Source organism: Pinus tabuliformis, chromosome 6, assembly GCF_031772625.1.
Source record: "Pinus tabuliformis cultivar Carrire ecotype Pingquan chromosome 6, CPIR1, whole genome shotgun sequence".
Lineage (NCBI taxonomy): Eukaryota > Viridiplantae > Streptophyta > Pinopsida > Pinales > Pinaceae > Pinus > Pinus tabuliformis.
Window position 1 is genome coordinate 794,999,294 of NC_142292.1, and position 16,418 is coordinate 795,015,711.

Genomic DNA, 16,418 nt, shown 5'->3' on the forward strand with positions numbered 1-16,418 from the left:
TCAACCTTTATTTTACCTTCAACTACATTATGTTTGGATTATCATTTAAATATTTAAATCCAACCTTCTTCTTCTATTTAATTGGTGATTTGTGTTTTTTTCCTTTTATATATGGTTGATGGTTGTTGATGGTGATTGTTTTTCTTATCCATCTCATGATGTTTGTAATTGTTATAGTATTTATGTCTAATCAATTCTCACTCACCAACTTATTATATTTTTCTTTGAGTGATGGTTTTTCAATCCTTCAGTTTTGACATCTAAATTTATTTTTCCATGTGACGTATGTATTAGATGTTTATTATTTATTCAAACCATCTCTTGCTCCCATATTTAATATTTCACACCATGTGTTCATTATATTCTCATATTAATATATCGAAACTTTCTATGTAAATACTATGTAATAATAATGGTTCCAATTACCATCTTATAAAAATATTATCTTTAAAGTGTCATATAAGATATACTTATAAATGCTTTTCTAATAAAGAAACACTGTAATAATGGCACTAATTCTTATTTTGATTTAAGACAAAAAAAATACACTATAAATTACTAACCAACTAGTCTTCATATTTTTTAAGTGACATTTTATATTTTACTTGGCCTTTGTAAATATGGTTAAATTATGATAATCATTTTTATCGATGGTAACAAGTTTCAAAGATGATGTGACAGTGCACACTGGTTGGTTGGATTTGGAGAAAAGATAGGGTACAACTCTCTCTTTTTTTGTAGGATGGTGAAACACTATTTTTTTTGGATGCTTATGTCACCTTTGATTACAAAGTTAAACAATGTTATTTCTTGATGATGACATGAAGCTTGATAGGGATGTGAAGATTCTGAAAACACATACATATATGAACTTTCAGGTTCCATACAAATGCTGTCAACATGGTTTGTCATAATATTATGATTTTGGGGAAAAACTAATATGGTTGTTTTTATCACTCGCACACACACACATTAGTTTTCGCCCATGGGGTGTAGAATAGACAGTGATGGGGTGTATTGTTAAGTCCCTCCATGATGTAAAGTTCACGAGTTCGAAACTCCATGTGCAAAAATCCCAACCATGTTAAGAGCAGGTGCAATCCCTGGGTGATATCAATGGCTTAGATGTCCCTTGGTTACGGTTTCTCAGGACACAGGGCAAGCCTGAAGTAATATTTGGAAAACTCGGACAACTTGACAAATACACACACACACAAACACATATATTCATCTCTTCCCAAATAAACCTAAAATGATTTGATTCCAATGTGAAGATATTCTCCCTGCATCTTAACAATAGACTAAAAAACTAAAAATGATCTCAGCAAACTCAACTCTATCTATTGCAATAATCTCCCCCATTCATCCTAGAAGTTGTTCAAGTAAAATAAATAAACCTCACTTTATCAATTGATCATAAAATCTGTTGATAAAAAGGAAATAATATAATTCCACATGATATTACTCTTCCCACATTTTAACAACTGATATCTTCTGCATTGATTACACAATATTACTCTCCACATTTTAACAACCCATATCTTCTCTACTAATCAATTATTGTACTATAGGTGTGATAATATTCTAATTTATTACCATTACGGATTCAAGAACTAGTTTTACTTAAAATTCATTTCGCTGTATTCAATTCTTGCTTCAAAAAATTATCTGTACTTTGACACAAACTTCAAGGTATTCTTGCTTTAACAAAATTTAAAAGTATAGTCTAAAAACCCACAAATTAGCCTGGAAAAAAATGGAAATTCCGGCAAGATTATGACAAAATCTGGGTTGCATCTGTCAAACTTAAAGATTTTGGGTGCCCCAGGGATTTTTTATGGTGCTGAATCCATTCCCACCATCAAAAAAATGATTCAAACCCTCCAACATTCTGTTTTTTTTTCATTTGACCGGATTCTAGCAGAAAATTGTCGTCCAAATAAAATTCAATTTATAACGTCGGTAGACAATGCAAAATAAAACTCTCCCATAACTTGTGTTATTTCTCAAAAAAATATAAACAGAGCAAAACAAATGAACAATTAAATTCCTTCTTCATCCATGTTAGAAAACCAAAGTAAAAAATAAAAAGAAATTTCATAACTTGATTTTAAAGACTATTTGCACCGCACTTTATGATAAAAAAATTATTTCGATTGAAAATTTAAACAAATCATATAAATATAAATGATAAAGAAATTTCCCAACTTGATTTTAAAGAGTATTTGCGCGTTTATTTCCGTTGAAAATTTATCAAAACTTTCTATAAAGTATTCCTTGGTAAGTGGAAAAAATTTTAAGTTTTTAGCCAGAATCAGTCACTCTCAAGATAATAAAAACTCGCCAAAGTTCTACGCTTACAAAAACGAAAACTGCCAGTGCTTGGACTTTCCAATGATGATATGATTTGAATATATATCAGCCGCAATAGAAGCTCTGAGCTGCCAGGATTTGTTTGCTCCTTCCAATGTACACAACTAGCTGTCACAAGTCCTGCACCTGTTGCAATTGTGGAGTCTCATCAAACCTCATTGTAAAATTCCTTGATTTGCATGGGATAATAATGAATGGTTCTTCAAATCATTAATAATTCCATGCTGAACGACAACCTTTTGCACATTTCCACCAACAAGTCAGCGAGACAATGATCCCAGACTCTATAGGGTATGCAATATCTCTTTCACGCCTCTCTAATACTGCCAAAAATTCATCCATGCTAAGGTTGCCATCAATATTTATGTCAAAAATATAAAATATGATATCAACCATGTTGTCTGTGACGTCAACATCACAAACCTGCACAATACAAATTTTTCTCAGTTTATTCACCATTTAAAATCCTGAAGCCATAGAACTTCATTTTCTTCAAACAAAACTATCTAAAATTTAAATGCTTGCGCATATTTAGCACAATTGTATGAGAAAAATCAAGCAAAGCTTAAGAGAATTGGTTTACTACGTCAAATGCTGCTCGTCGAAAATCAGACTTGGTCAAGGTTCCACAAACTTCTCCATAACTAGATATGGCCAATGATAGAGGTTGTAGTTTCTTGCCCAACTCAACAAAGTTCTCAAACGCCTGCATATAGTAGTGCATGAAACATGTACAAGGGTATCATAATAGAGAACCATTGCACATATATGATATATCCCACATTATGCTGAAGAACCAAAATCAGATCAAAGAAGTCCCCTTTTATCAAGAATAGGTCATACCTCACGTGTATTGTGTATATTACTGAGACTAGGGTCCTTGCTGAGATCATCCACCCGATCCAAGTACTGATTTACACATATCACATATGCTGCAGCAACCATGGACAACACAAAATCTCTGGCTAATATGCTGCCACATTCCTGATGATCATAGTGCAAAAACTCTAGAAGTGTAATCTGCTAGAACATAACAGTACAAGATTGTTAGAAGGGTACAAGAAAATAGGCTAAATTTTATTCATCAATATCATGCACAGTTGATCAAAGAAACCCTCCCCAAATAGGAAGACGGAATCTAAGAAAGCATGGCTGACAAAGTAGCATATCATCATCAGAATGTCCCAATGAACCATTGAACTAGAAAAAAGCCAATCCATCACACAAACCAATCGCATTGAAACATCCAATAAAATTTCTCAAACACTCTCACAATTTGTCAAGAGGGGGTTAGGGTTATTTTCTGACTTTTTTCGGAGTTTTTTTTCAAAAGTTTTTACAGTGGTTTATAGTTTTCAGTTCCCACAAGCTGTTGACTGCAGACTCCCCTCCTTCCTACACAGCTAGCGATTTTCCCTGTCAGCAGAGTGGGTATGGTAGAGCTCGTGGATTTCTCGCCAGAGTCTGAAAACTATTAGTCTATCTGGGTTGACGTGCCTCCTAGGATTCATGCGGGCGCAGATGAAAGGACATCTGGAGGGTCAGTCATCGGAAACAATGCTCTATCCCATTCCTGGGAACTAGGTATGCAATTTTCTCCATCCATTCATTTTCATGTTAGTTCCAGTGATTTGGTGACAGTTCCAACGTCTCTTCCAGTCTTTGGTTCTTCAAGGTTTTTCAATGAACAAGGCCCTTTGGTACCCAGTGCTCTACACCTAAGATTATCACAGAGCAAGGATCTCTATGGAATGCTCTCTACAAGGTTTTATAGTGGAGGGACTTATGAGGGACTAGGGTTTGCTTTCTCCGGGGGCTAGCATATGATTGGTACCACTGGAGGTGTTACATTTTCTGGGTATTGGCCGTTCTTTGGGTTGAGGGTATTTTCTGCGAGGACCAAAACCCTAATTTGCCTTGTGATGCAACAATAGGAGAAGGGCCATCGCTTTATCAAAATGCACAAGTACCTTACACAAAGAAGAAAGCTAGGGATTCATCACGAGGAGATGATTCTGATAGTGGGGGAAGGAGGAATAGTGAAGCTTAGGGCTTAGACTCCACATCTATGGGGCTTCAATAGGAGGGGGCTGATTTCATGCACACAGAAGAAGCGGTTGCTACGAGGCTCGAGCCCATCTCATAGTCAGTGTGAACCTACGGCAGTGACCCTTCCTCACCCATAGTCAATATGGTTATTTCTGCCATCGCAGCCATAGTAGGGACTTGTCAGATCACTGCCTCTAGCCAAACGAAGACTATTACGGACAGGACTTCCTCCGATGAACCTCTTCCTTTGGGTACTTTTTCCTCCCCCACTCCTGTCTTAAATCTTATAAGTCCTTTTTGTTCTCTTGTTGTGGGATCGTGTAATATGCTTACACCCCTCTTTCGGTCCTTGAGGCCTTTCCTATTCAAACATTTTGAACACGCTTCATGTCTAACCCCCCTAGCTCCCTCATCTATTTTGTCCCCTATCCTGTTCCCTTCCACTTTGAAGGTGTCATCTTCCTCCTCTCTTTCTAGATACTAGATCCCATGTGAAGTCAGATTGCATCCTGGGTATAGGTGGCCTAGGTTCTTCATCTCCTATTGAAAACGGAGGTTGGGGGAGGGGTCAAAAATATTCCATAATGAGAGCTAAACAAAAGGAAAGTCTTGAAGTTGTGGCCGAGAAACAAAAATATATCGTCAGGGTGCTTAGAGCAGCAGGCCCCAGACGTCCCCCGTCCATGATTTTTCTATCTTTCAATTGCAAGGGGTTGGCTAGCCCCCCAAGAAGCTAGGCCTGAAAAGATTGATGCTTTATGAGTCCATTCACATTATTTTTCTGCAAGAAACTCTGGGTAATGGGGATGTGAATGTGAGGGCTCTGGAATCCCTCTTGCCTAGGTGGGGTTTTGTGGTTTCAAACGCCAGGGGGAGGCCTATATGAAAATTTCAAAACCGAAATCCTATTGTAGTAACTGAAATTAATTCTTCTAATTGTTAATTAATTTAACCATTTTATTTGATACGGCAAATACCAAATTAATCACACTCCAACCTTCACAAATAAAACTGCGTAAATAAATAGCGTTGGAAACTAAGAAAATACTAGCACACACAATAAAAATGACACCGTTATTTTTGGAAAAATGTCCCCGGAAAAAACCCAACTTGGGAAAATCGATGCAGCAGTTGAAGGTTTTTATTATTATGCAACAGTGAAATTCTAAGTACAATAATCTAGATGTCGAAATCTAGCTATCCTGTAGAGAAAATACTAGAAAAAATATATAGAGGGAATTTACTCTCACTCTAGGCAATTATGGCCCTAAAGTGCCTCTAAAAAGCAAGTCGTCCTACTAGGCCTGCGTAGACTCTGCGTCAACCTGATGTTGCCTGCTGCAATTGTTGCCCGAACTCACTGCTAGTCTAGTTGTCCTGCCTGTTGCTATAGGAAAACGTCTCTTCGACACTTTGGAACCTTCGCTTGGCCTCTTGAACTGAAAACGTCTTCCTTCCCGGCGAATTGAACTGCCTTCTTGAGGCTTTGTGCTGCCTCTGCGCAACCTCCTGAAGAAATCTTGACCTCTCTGCAAATGTATTCGTTGGATTTGGAAAACTTCCACCAGTCTCACTGTCCCTATGCCTCAATGACTTTGCTTCCTCACTGAAGCTCACACTCTCCAGCGACTGACTACTGCTACTCTGGAAAATCGAATTCTCCAAGTGATTGGTGTTTTCTCCAAGTGCCCATCAACTTCTTCTTATAATCCTTTGTTGGAGCACCAAAGGCCAAGATTAAAACTTAATCAACGGCTAGGACCATCTTCAAGTCGATTCATGTGAGTTTCTAGACTATTTTCACCTTGACTGAATTAATTCTGATTAATTAACCAATTTTCCTAAGTTTAGACTTAGGAAACATTAAAAAAATCGTTAATAATCTAATTAAGTCATCTCTAGGTGGAATTTCTAGAAATAATTTCTGGGTTTTGGAGATCTCATGTATTCTAGCCCCCTACCAAATTTCGTGACTAGAACACAGCTGATGCTATAGAAACTAACACTTTCTCTTAGTGAGGATTGTGTCCTAGTGTTGCACACCCTGTCACAACACTCTATCTCTGTATCATCCTCTGTCACGTTGTTGATTTCTAGCCATACTACCCACAAACCACTGTGCAATTCTAATGTTGCCTCTGTGCTTCTGCTGACACTGCCATATTGTTGCCAACGCTGCATCTGCACTGCAACTCCCTCTCATATGCTATTGTTGCAACTAAGAAGCATCCAAAATATTGAATCATCTGTGTTCAGTATGATGCATCTGTCTCCCGAGTCTCTAACAGCTACTAGCATCTACATTGTCACTGAAGAATTTGCGTTGCTGCCAACTCTGCACTGAGCCACCTTCTCTGTTGTCAACATTACACTGCGCTCCTCAGCATCTGACCGCCACTAGTCTGCAACTGTCACTTTAGTACTGACTGCACAATTGCCACTAATCCATCCTTCTACTGAATACTGTGGGCCCCCGTAGCCAAGTAATGATCCATGAGATGGACTCCTCAAGGACCCTGCCCAATCTCTGTAGCTCTCTAGGGCTACAACTCCAAGTCACCCCACCTCACTCCTAGAGGTATGGCTACCATCATCACAAACTTTGATGTACTCATACAACTGCCAACTACTACAATAATGTGTTTGATCTCCCCATATCTTGAAATTCTAGCTTCCATAGGGCTTCTCCCTTTGAAACTAGACTCCCTCTGAGTCTTGATCTCCCTATGGGAAATCTTTCTGCTCCCTCCTAGCAACTCGCACTATCCTCCTACACTGTAACTGGGCTGCCTAGCTCTAACCTGGGAATCTTCTGGATAGAACTGCACCTGCATACTACAATTGGACAATTCACACTACCTATGTCACTACAACTATCTCCCAAGTACTGACTGCAACTAGCTTTGCAACTGTCTAATGACAGATTACGTCTACTGACACTGAACCTGCTACTATGATACTACGAGATCGTGTAGCAAAGGTAATGGTCCCACTGCAATAATCCGGAACTGATCTAATTGATCTCCTTATTGCAACTGTGCTAGACCCTGCCCATTCGATACAATGGAGTTTCATACTCCTCCTGTATCTAGTGCCCCACTATCTCCTTTCAAGACTAGTCACTGGTTGGGACCCTTCCTTACGTTGCAACTCACACTAAACAACTCGCACTTCTCTCGACACTTATTTTTGGCAACTGGAAGTCGAACTGTTGCCCAAATTTGCATTTTGGCTAACTCACACAGCCTCCTTAGGAAATCTCGTACAATCAACCCTGCAAAGTTGCAAAATCTATGAAACTCAAAACTGGAGAAAATAAACCCAAAAATCTCCCTCTTTCTCGCAGCTCGAATGTTAGATCTACTACCTGCACACTACAACTGGGCAATTCACACTACTTGTGTCCAGTGTCGCAGGAAACGCCCCCCCCCCCCCCCGGGGATCAAAAGCCCAAACCACAATCCGTAGGGATTCGTGGGTGATCTGCCCTCTCAAACGCGTTTCAGAAAACCGAAACGCGGATCAATCAGTCTGAAAAATACAGTTCCTGCCATTTCGGAAACATACAGCCAATCCGTGTTTCGGTTTTTCTGAAACGCGTTTTGTATGACAGATCGACCGTACAATCCGAGGCATTTCGAGTTGAATCCGTACAGATCGCGACCGCTTCGCCCGAGCAAGCAGCCATTTCCGCCACATGGGCCACAAAGCGGCGATTTTTTATTTTTTTTTTCCTTTTTTTTTGTTTTTCTTTATTGGGGGTGGGTTCACTTTGGGTTAGGGTGAGGAGTGAAGGGTTTGAAGAGGAAGGGGATGAAGTTGAACCTGAAGGAAACACTGAAACACTAGAGGGGAAGGCTGCATTAACACCCTTGTGGAACTTTGTGACCAAACTTGAAGGGGGAAAGGGTGGTGGAAGCTACAAATTTTTGTGCCCTCATGGTTGTCACGAAGGAAAACCATTTAGTGGTTCATATACCCATGTGAGGAGGCATCTTTGTGTGGTGATGGGCAGTGATGATAAAAAGGGTGTTGTGGGGATACAAATTTGCCCAAACATTTCAGCTGAACAAAGAAGAAAATTCATCCAAATAGAGGAGGTTGCACAACAAAAAAGCAAGAAACAAAAACTCATTTTGAATCAAGTGCAACCTCTAGATTTGGTAGCTCATCTCCTCATGGTACTTCTGCAATCTCTGGAGGTAAAAGAGCAATAGGAGATTTCCTGAATGTTGCTGGGAGGGATGATGTGGATGGAAAGATAGTCTGATTTCTTTGTGCTTGCAGTGTACCATTCAATGTGCTTCACTCTCCCTATTGGCATGAAATGGTAAAGGCCATCAATGAAGCCCCAAAAAGATACCAGTCCCCCAACTATGAGAAAGCTAGAACAATGTTATTAGAAAGAGAAAAAGCAAAGGTTCAAAGAGCTTTGACACGTTTTACAAATGAGTGGGTAGATTGTGGGGTAATCCATAATATCAGATGGGTGGACAAATATTAGAAACCAACATTTGATAAATGTTCTTGGTGTTTCTGCTAGTGGTGCAGTATTTATTACATGTCATGACTCCTCCATCAGTGCATCTTCCCAAAACATTGCAGATCTCCTATTGCAATCAATCAGAGATGTTGGTCTAAATAATGTGGTTCAAGTGATCACAGATAATGCAGCAAATTGTAAGGCAGCAGGAAAAATTATTGAGCATACTCAACCACACATCTTTTGGTTTGGGTGCCTAGTTCACACATTGAACCTTTTGATGCATGATATTGTGAAGCATAAAGAATGTGGGTGGAATAATGAGCTTTACAGGAGAGGGAAGCAACTCATTAAATTCATCACAGGGCATACAAGGGTAAACTACTTCTATGGCACTTACTCCAAGTTGCAGTTGCTTAAACTTGCAAAGACAAGATTTGCCAGTTCTTACCTCACCTTTAGGCGGCTAGTGAAGGTGAGACAAGCTTTAACTAATATGGTGTGCATTGAATCATGGGAGGAAATTAACATTGATAGAGATGGTGCTAATCTAGCCAAGGACACTATTCTTGACATGTACTTTTGGTTACAGGATAAATATGTTTTGCAATTCACCAAACCAATTTATTACATGATCAAGTTTGGAGATTCGGATCGACCAATAATTGGGGAGGTGTATGAGCAAATGGATAGCGTGTTGGGGCAGATTAAAGACATTGTTGAGCCTAGAGATATCACCTTATACAATTATATTCGTGCAGAGGTGGAAAACCGATGGGAAATGATAAATGTTCCATTCCATGCATTAGCATATGTTTTGACATCTAAATACTATCATCCATCATGGCTTTCAACACCAGCACCTGGGGGGGAGCAGGAGAAAACCATACCAAGATCAAGAGGTTTACAAAAACTATATGATTGCATTGAGTAAATTAGTCCCTTATGACGAGGAGGCGGCCATCGTACGGAGACAGTTGAGCAACTATACGCTTAGCACTGGTCCATTTGGGAGCATGCATGCAATTAGAGATTGAGAGACTTTTTCTTCTCTTGAGTGGTGGAACATGCATGGAGGTGCTACTCCACTTCTACAGAGTTTCGCATTGCGGGTGCTATCACAGGTGGTAAACACTTCTTCTGCAGAGAGGTGTTGGAGCTCTTATTCTTTCATCCACAATGTTAAAAGGAACAGGTTGAGTTTAGACTAGGCAGAGAGCTTGGTTTATGTTCATTACAACTTGCGATTATTGTCCCATTACTGTGATGATGCAAAGACTAATAAAGACCTTAAGGTTTGGGACAGGGATCCAGAGGAGCCCAATTTGGAGGATGGAGTGTTGTGATTAGAGAAATTAGAGCATTCTCTTATCCAGGTATGTCCATTGTGGTATGAATTTTGCTTATAAAGCATTTCTCTAATTCCTGTTTTTAATTTTTTTTGTTAGCTAGTGGTTTTTGTTGGTATGAATTTTTTGAGAGATTCCGGGATGATGATGATCGAGTTGAGATGCCACCCCAATCTGGTCCCTTGGTTCCTAGGTTCCATGGTTCAACACCAATAGCAAGGGGTTCGTCTTCATCAGTTTCAGTGCCACAACTTCCACAGGCACCATCTTCTTCATTGCCACCACGTGGAGGCCCACCACCACGTTCTCTTCATGGTGGAAGGAGGAGAGATTAGTAGATAGATTCATAATTTACTATTGTCATAAATTAATCATTAGACTTGTAGGCTTATTGTGAATTTGAACCTTTTTGTCTTGGCGGTGACCAAGTGACCTATTTTGTAAACATTATTATTTGAATTTTGGACATGACAAATGTTGACAGTTGCTCACTTACTAGATAAATCATAATATGCTCTATGTTTTATGTTTTAGAATATGCTTAAATGTTTTATGTTTTATAATATGCTTAAATATTTGATGTATGTTTTTAGTTGCTAGAATATAGATGGTTGATGCTCGAATAATTAATCATTGATGTACAATGGAATCATGGATGCCATATCTATGTTGATTTATGTAAAAATATGCATGTTTTCATGTCTTCTACAACTAATTTGGTATTTGGGATGTTTGTTTTGAATATAAATGCAAAAAAGTAAATATATATATATATATATATATATACGCTTCGCTTCCTAGATTTTTGGAAAATGACGCTTCCGCATCCCCGCTTCCAAAAAACGTCCTTGTTTCATCCCCACTTCGTGCACATTGCTTGTATCACTACAACTAGTTCTGCAACTGTCTCCCGAGTACTCACTGCAACTAGCTTTGCAACTGTCTAATGACAGATTGCGTCTACTACAGTGTTGCAGGAAACGTCCCCCATGGATCTAAACCCCAAAACGTGATCCGTACGGATGCATGGGGGAAGCGTCATCCAAAACACGCTTCGGAAAAACCGAAACACGTTTCGGACTGATAAACACGCTTCCTCGAAATTCTGGAAGCGTGTGTCTGAAGCGCATTTCGTATGGTGCTTCGGCCGTACGAAGCGTAGCGCTTCAGAGGCCGAATCATACGAATCACGTACGATTCTGTACGTGCTTCCTTTTTTCTGCCGCGCGGCCAAAAAAACCCTGGTTTTTTTTTTGTGAGTTGGCTTGTTGGGGGTGGGTCCACCTTGGGTTAGGGTGAAGAATGAAAGGATTAAAGCCCCCATTCATCCCTCATTTACTCACTTTGAGTCTATGAGAGTTGGAGAAGAGAAGAGAGGAGAGGAGAAGAGAAGAGTAGAGAAGAGAGGAGAGCTTGGAGGAGTGAAGGAGGAGGAGCTAAGAGGAGGAGGAGCTTGGAGGACTTCATCTACAAGAGCTAAAGAGGTAAGTGCAAACCCCAAACTCCCTTATTTTTTTGACATTTTTTTTGTATTTTTCTCCTCCCTCTCCTACTCTTTCCCATTGTTTCTACTTGCTCCTTTACTTGCAGGTTGTCCACCACCTATATCCATATTCCTAGAAGGTGTTCTTTTGGCTTCTATGTATCATTCCACTTTTGGTTTTAATGATGGCAAGGGGGAGTAGGAATAGAAGGGAAGAAGCACAAGAGGACAGTGGTCCCAATATGAGTGACCCAATGTTTGAAGCACAGGAGGAAGGGTTTCAAAAGAAAGGGGATGAAGTTGAACTTGAAGGGGAAACTAAAACACTAGAGGGGAAAGTTGCATTAACACCCTTGTGGAACTATGTGACCAAACTTGAAGGGGGAAAGGGTGGTGGAAGCTACAAATTTTTGTGCCCTCATGGTTGTCAAGGAGGAAAACCATTTAGTGGTTCATATACCTGTGTGAGGAGGCATCTTTGTGGGGTGATGGACAGTGATGATAAAAAAGGTGTTGTGGGGATACAAATTCACCAAAACATTTCATCTGAGCAAAGAAGAAAATACATCCAAATAGAGGAGGCTGCACAACAAAAAAGCAAGAAACAAAAAACTCATTCTGAATCAAGTGCAACCTCTAGATTTGGTAGCTCATCTCCTCATGGTACTTCCGGAAGCTCTAGAGGTAAAAGAACAATAGGGGATTTCCTTAATGTTGCTGGGAGGGATGATGTGGATGGAAAGATAGTCCGATTTCTTTATGCTTGCAGTGTAACATTCAATGTGCTTCGCTCTCCCTATTGGCATGAAATGGTAAAGGCCATCAATGAAGCCCCAAAAGGATACAAGTCCCCCAACTATGAGAAAGCTAGAACAATGTTATTAGAAAGAGAAAAAGCAAATGTTCAAAGAGCTTTGACATGTTTTACAAATGAGTGGGTAGATTGTGGGGTATCCACTGTATTAGATGGGTGGACAAATATTAGAAACCAACATTTGATAAATGTTCTTGGTGTTTCTGCTAGTGGTGCAGTATTTATTACATGTCATGACTCCTCCTCCATCAGTGCATCTTCACAAAACATTACAGATCTCCTATTGCAATCAATCAAAGATGTTGGTCCGAATAATGTGGTTCAAGTGATCACAGATAATGCAGCAAATTGTAAGGCAGCAGGAAAAATTATTGAGCATACTCATCCACACATCTTTTGGTCTGGGTGCCTAGTTCACACATTGAACCTTTTGATGCACGATATCGTGAAGCATAAAGAATGTGGGTGGATTAATGAGCTTTACAGGAGAGGGAAGCAACTCATTAAATTCATCACAGGGCATACAAGGGTAAACTACTTCTATGGCACTTACTCCAAGTTGCAGTTGCTTAAACTTGCAAAGACAAGATTTGCCAGTTATTACCTCACCTTTAGGCGGCTAGTGAAGGTGAGACAAGCTTTAACTAATATGGTGTGTGCTGAAACATGGGATGAAATTAACACTGATAGAGATGGTGCTAATGCAGCCAAGGACACTATTCTTGACATGTACTTTTGGTCACAGGTTAAATATGTTTTGCAATTCACCAAACCAATTTATTACATAATCAAGTTTGGAGAATCAGATCGACCAATAATTGGGGAGGTGTATGAGCAAATGGATAGCATGTTGGGGCAGATTAAAGACATTGTTGAGCCTAGAGATATCACCTTGTACAATTATATTCGTGCCGAGGTGGAAAACCGATGGGAAATGCTAAATGTTCCATTGCATGCATTAGCATATGTTTTGACACCTAAATACTATCATCCATCATGGCTTTCAACACCAGCACCAGTGAATTAATCCTTGATGAGGAGCAGGCTGCCATGGTACGGAGGCAGTTGAGAAACTATACGCTTAACACTGGTCCATTTGGGAGCATGCATGCAATTAGAGATCGAGAGACTTTTTCTTCTCTTGAGTGGTGGAACATGCATGGAGGGGCTATTCCACTTCTACAGACCTTGGCATTGCGGGTGCTATCACAGGTGGTAAACACTTCTTCTGCAGAGAGGTGTTGGAGCTCTTATTGTTTCATCCATAGTGTTAAAAGGAACAAGTTGAGTTTAGACCAGGCAGAGAGCTTGGTTTATGTTCATTACAACTTGTGATTGTTGTCCCATTACTGTGATGATGCAAAGACTAATAAAGACCTTAAGATTTGGGACAAGAATCCAGAGGAGCCCAATTTGGAGGATGGAGTGTTGCGATTAGAGCAATTAGAGGATGCTCTTATCCAGGTATATCCATTGTGGTATGAATTTTCTTTATAAAGCATTTCTCTAATTCATGTTTTTAATTTTTTTGTTAACTAGTGTTTTTTTTTGTATGAATTTTTTGAGCGATTCCAGGATGATGATGATCGTGTTGAGATGCCACCCCATCTAGTCCCTTGGTTCCTAGGTTCCATGGTTCAACACCAACAGCAGGGGGTTCGTCTTCATCAGTTTCAGTGCCACTGCCACAACTTCCACAGGCACCATCTTCTTCATTGCCACCACATGGAGGCCCGCCGCCACATTCTCTTCGTGGTGGAAGGAGGAGAGATTAGCAGATATATTCACAATTTACTACTTTTGTCATAGATTAATCATTAGACTTGTAGGCTTGTGAATTTGAACCTTTTTTGTCTTGGCGATGACCAAGTGACATATTTTGTAAACATTATTATTTGAATTTTGGACATGACAAATGTTGACAGTTGCTCACTTGCTAGATAAATCATAATATGCTCTATGTTTTATGTTTTATAATATGCTTAAATGTTTTATGTTTTATAATATGCTTAAAAATTTGATGTATGTTTGTAATTGCTAGAATATAGATGGTTGATGTACATACTAGTAACTACAATGGAATCATGGATGCCATATCTATCTTGATTTATGCAAAAATATGCATGTTTTCATGTCTTCTACAACTAATTTGGTATTTGGGATGTTTGTTTTGAGTATAAATGCAATATATATATATATATATATAGCAGACGCTTCGCTTCCTAGATTTTTGGAAAATGACGCTTCTGCATCCCCGCTTCCAAAAAACGTCCCCATTTCGTCCCCGCTTTGTGCAACATTGGTCTGCTAACACTGAACCTGCTACTATGATACTGCAGGCTCCTGTAGCAAAGGTGATGGATGGTCCCGCTGCAACAATTCGAAACTAATCTAACTGATCTCCTTATTGCAACTGCGTTGTTGGAGTTTCATACTCCTAGATCTAGTGCCCCACTGTCTCCTTTCAAGCCTAGTCACTAGCTGGGACCCTTCCTTACTTTGCAACTCACGCTAAACAACTCACACTAAACAACTCGCACTTCTTCCGACAATTATTTTTGGCAACTGGAAGTCGAACTATTGCCCAAATTTGCATTCTGGCTAACTCGCACACAACCTCCTCACGAATCTCGTACAATCAACCCTGCAAAGCTGCAAAATCTGTGAAACTCAAAACTAGAGAAAATAAACCCAAAAATCTCCCTCTTTCTCGCTATTCGGATGCTAGATCTTCTAATCTCACTCCCTTCTAGACTGAGAAGATCTACTCACAACTACTGCCAATCTGCAACTGGAAAAATTAGATCTCTAAAACTCCAAATCCATTGAGAGAAATTTCCCCTCTGCTATGTGTGCTTTTCTCTTTCACCCGATGTTGGTTCTGTTGCTGCAAAACCCTCTGAGTCCAACCAAGGAATCTGCTTAGCGAAAATTTGAGTTATTGTTGCTTCCTCTACCTGCTGGAATCACTATTAGGAGAAATTCGAACTTTTCTTCCCAACAATTCGCACTACCTGGATAGGAACTACGCAACACCAAAAAATTTCGGCTTGTTGCTCCCTCTAAACATCGCAATTTTCTTTTGAGCTTCCCGGCTGATCACTCACAGTCTAATACCATGTGAAAAATTCAAAACTGAAAGCTTATTGCAGCGACTGGAATTAATTATTCTAATTGTTAATTAATTTAACAATTTTATTTGCTATGGCAAATACCAAATTAATCACATTGCAACCTTCACAAATAAAACTGCGGAAATAAATAGCGCTAGAAACTGAGAAAATACAAGCACACACATAAAAAATGACACCATTATTTTTGGACAAATGTCCCCGGAAAAACCCAGCTTGGGAAAACGAGTGCAGCAATTGAGGGTTTTTATTATTATGCAGTAGTGAAATTCCGAGTACAATAATTTGGATGCCGCAATATGGCTATTCTGCAGAGAAAATACTAGAAAAAAATATCTAGAGGGAATTTACCCTCACTCTAGGCAATTCTGGCACTGAAATGCCTCTGAAAAGCAAGCTGTCCAACTAGACCTGCGCAGGCTCTGTGTCAACTTGGTGTTGCCAGCTACAACTGCTGCCTGAACTGTCTACTAGTCTAACCGTCATGCCTGCTACTGACTAGAAAAACATCTCTTTGACACTCTGGAACTTATGCCCGACCTCTTGAACTGAAAACATCTTCCTTCCCAGCAAATCGAATTGCCTTCTTGAGGCTGTGCGCTACCTCTACGCAGCCTCCTGGAGAAATCTCAACCTCTCTGCCAATGTACTCGCTAGATCTGGAAAACTTTCACCAGCGTCATTGTCCCTACCCCTCACTGACTCTGCTTCCTCACTAAAGCTCGAACTCTCCGGC

The 16,418-nt window shown here is 39.7% G+C and overlaps 1 protein-coding gene across 1 annotated transcript in view; it reads right to left on the reverse strand.

Annotated features, from left to right (window-relative positions):
- Positions 1–2,193: 2,193 nt before the first annotated feature.
- The window catches only part of LOC149261195 (calcium uptake protein, mitochondrial-like), a 38,868-nt gene continuing 24,643 nt past the window's right edge, over positions 2,194–16,418 (reverse strand). Inside the window, exons 8-11 of the mRNA XM_089368077.1 lie at positions 3,217–3,393; positions 2,960–3,079; positions 2,610–2,796; positions 2,194–2,499 (exon numbers count right to left, since the gene is read on the reverse strand). Of these exons, the coding sequence (XP_089224203.1) occupies positions 2,315–2,499; positions 2,610–2,796; positions 2,960–3,079; positions 3,217–3,393 (669 nt within the window). The 3' untranslated portion in view covers positions 2,194–2,314. The remainder of the gene's footprint in view (positions 2,500–2,609; positions 2,797–2,959; positions 3,080–3,216; positions 3,394–16,418) is intronic.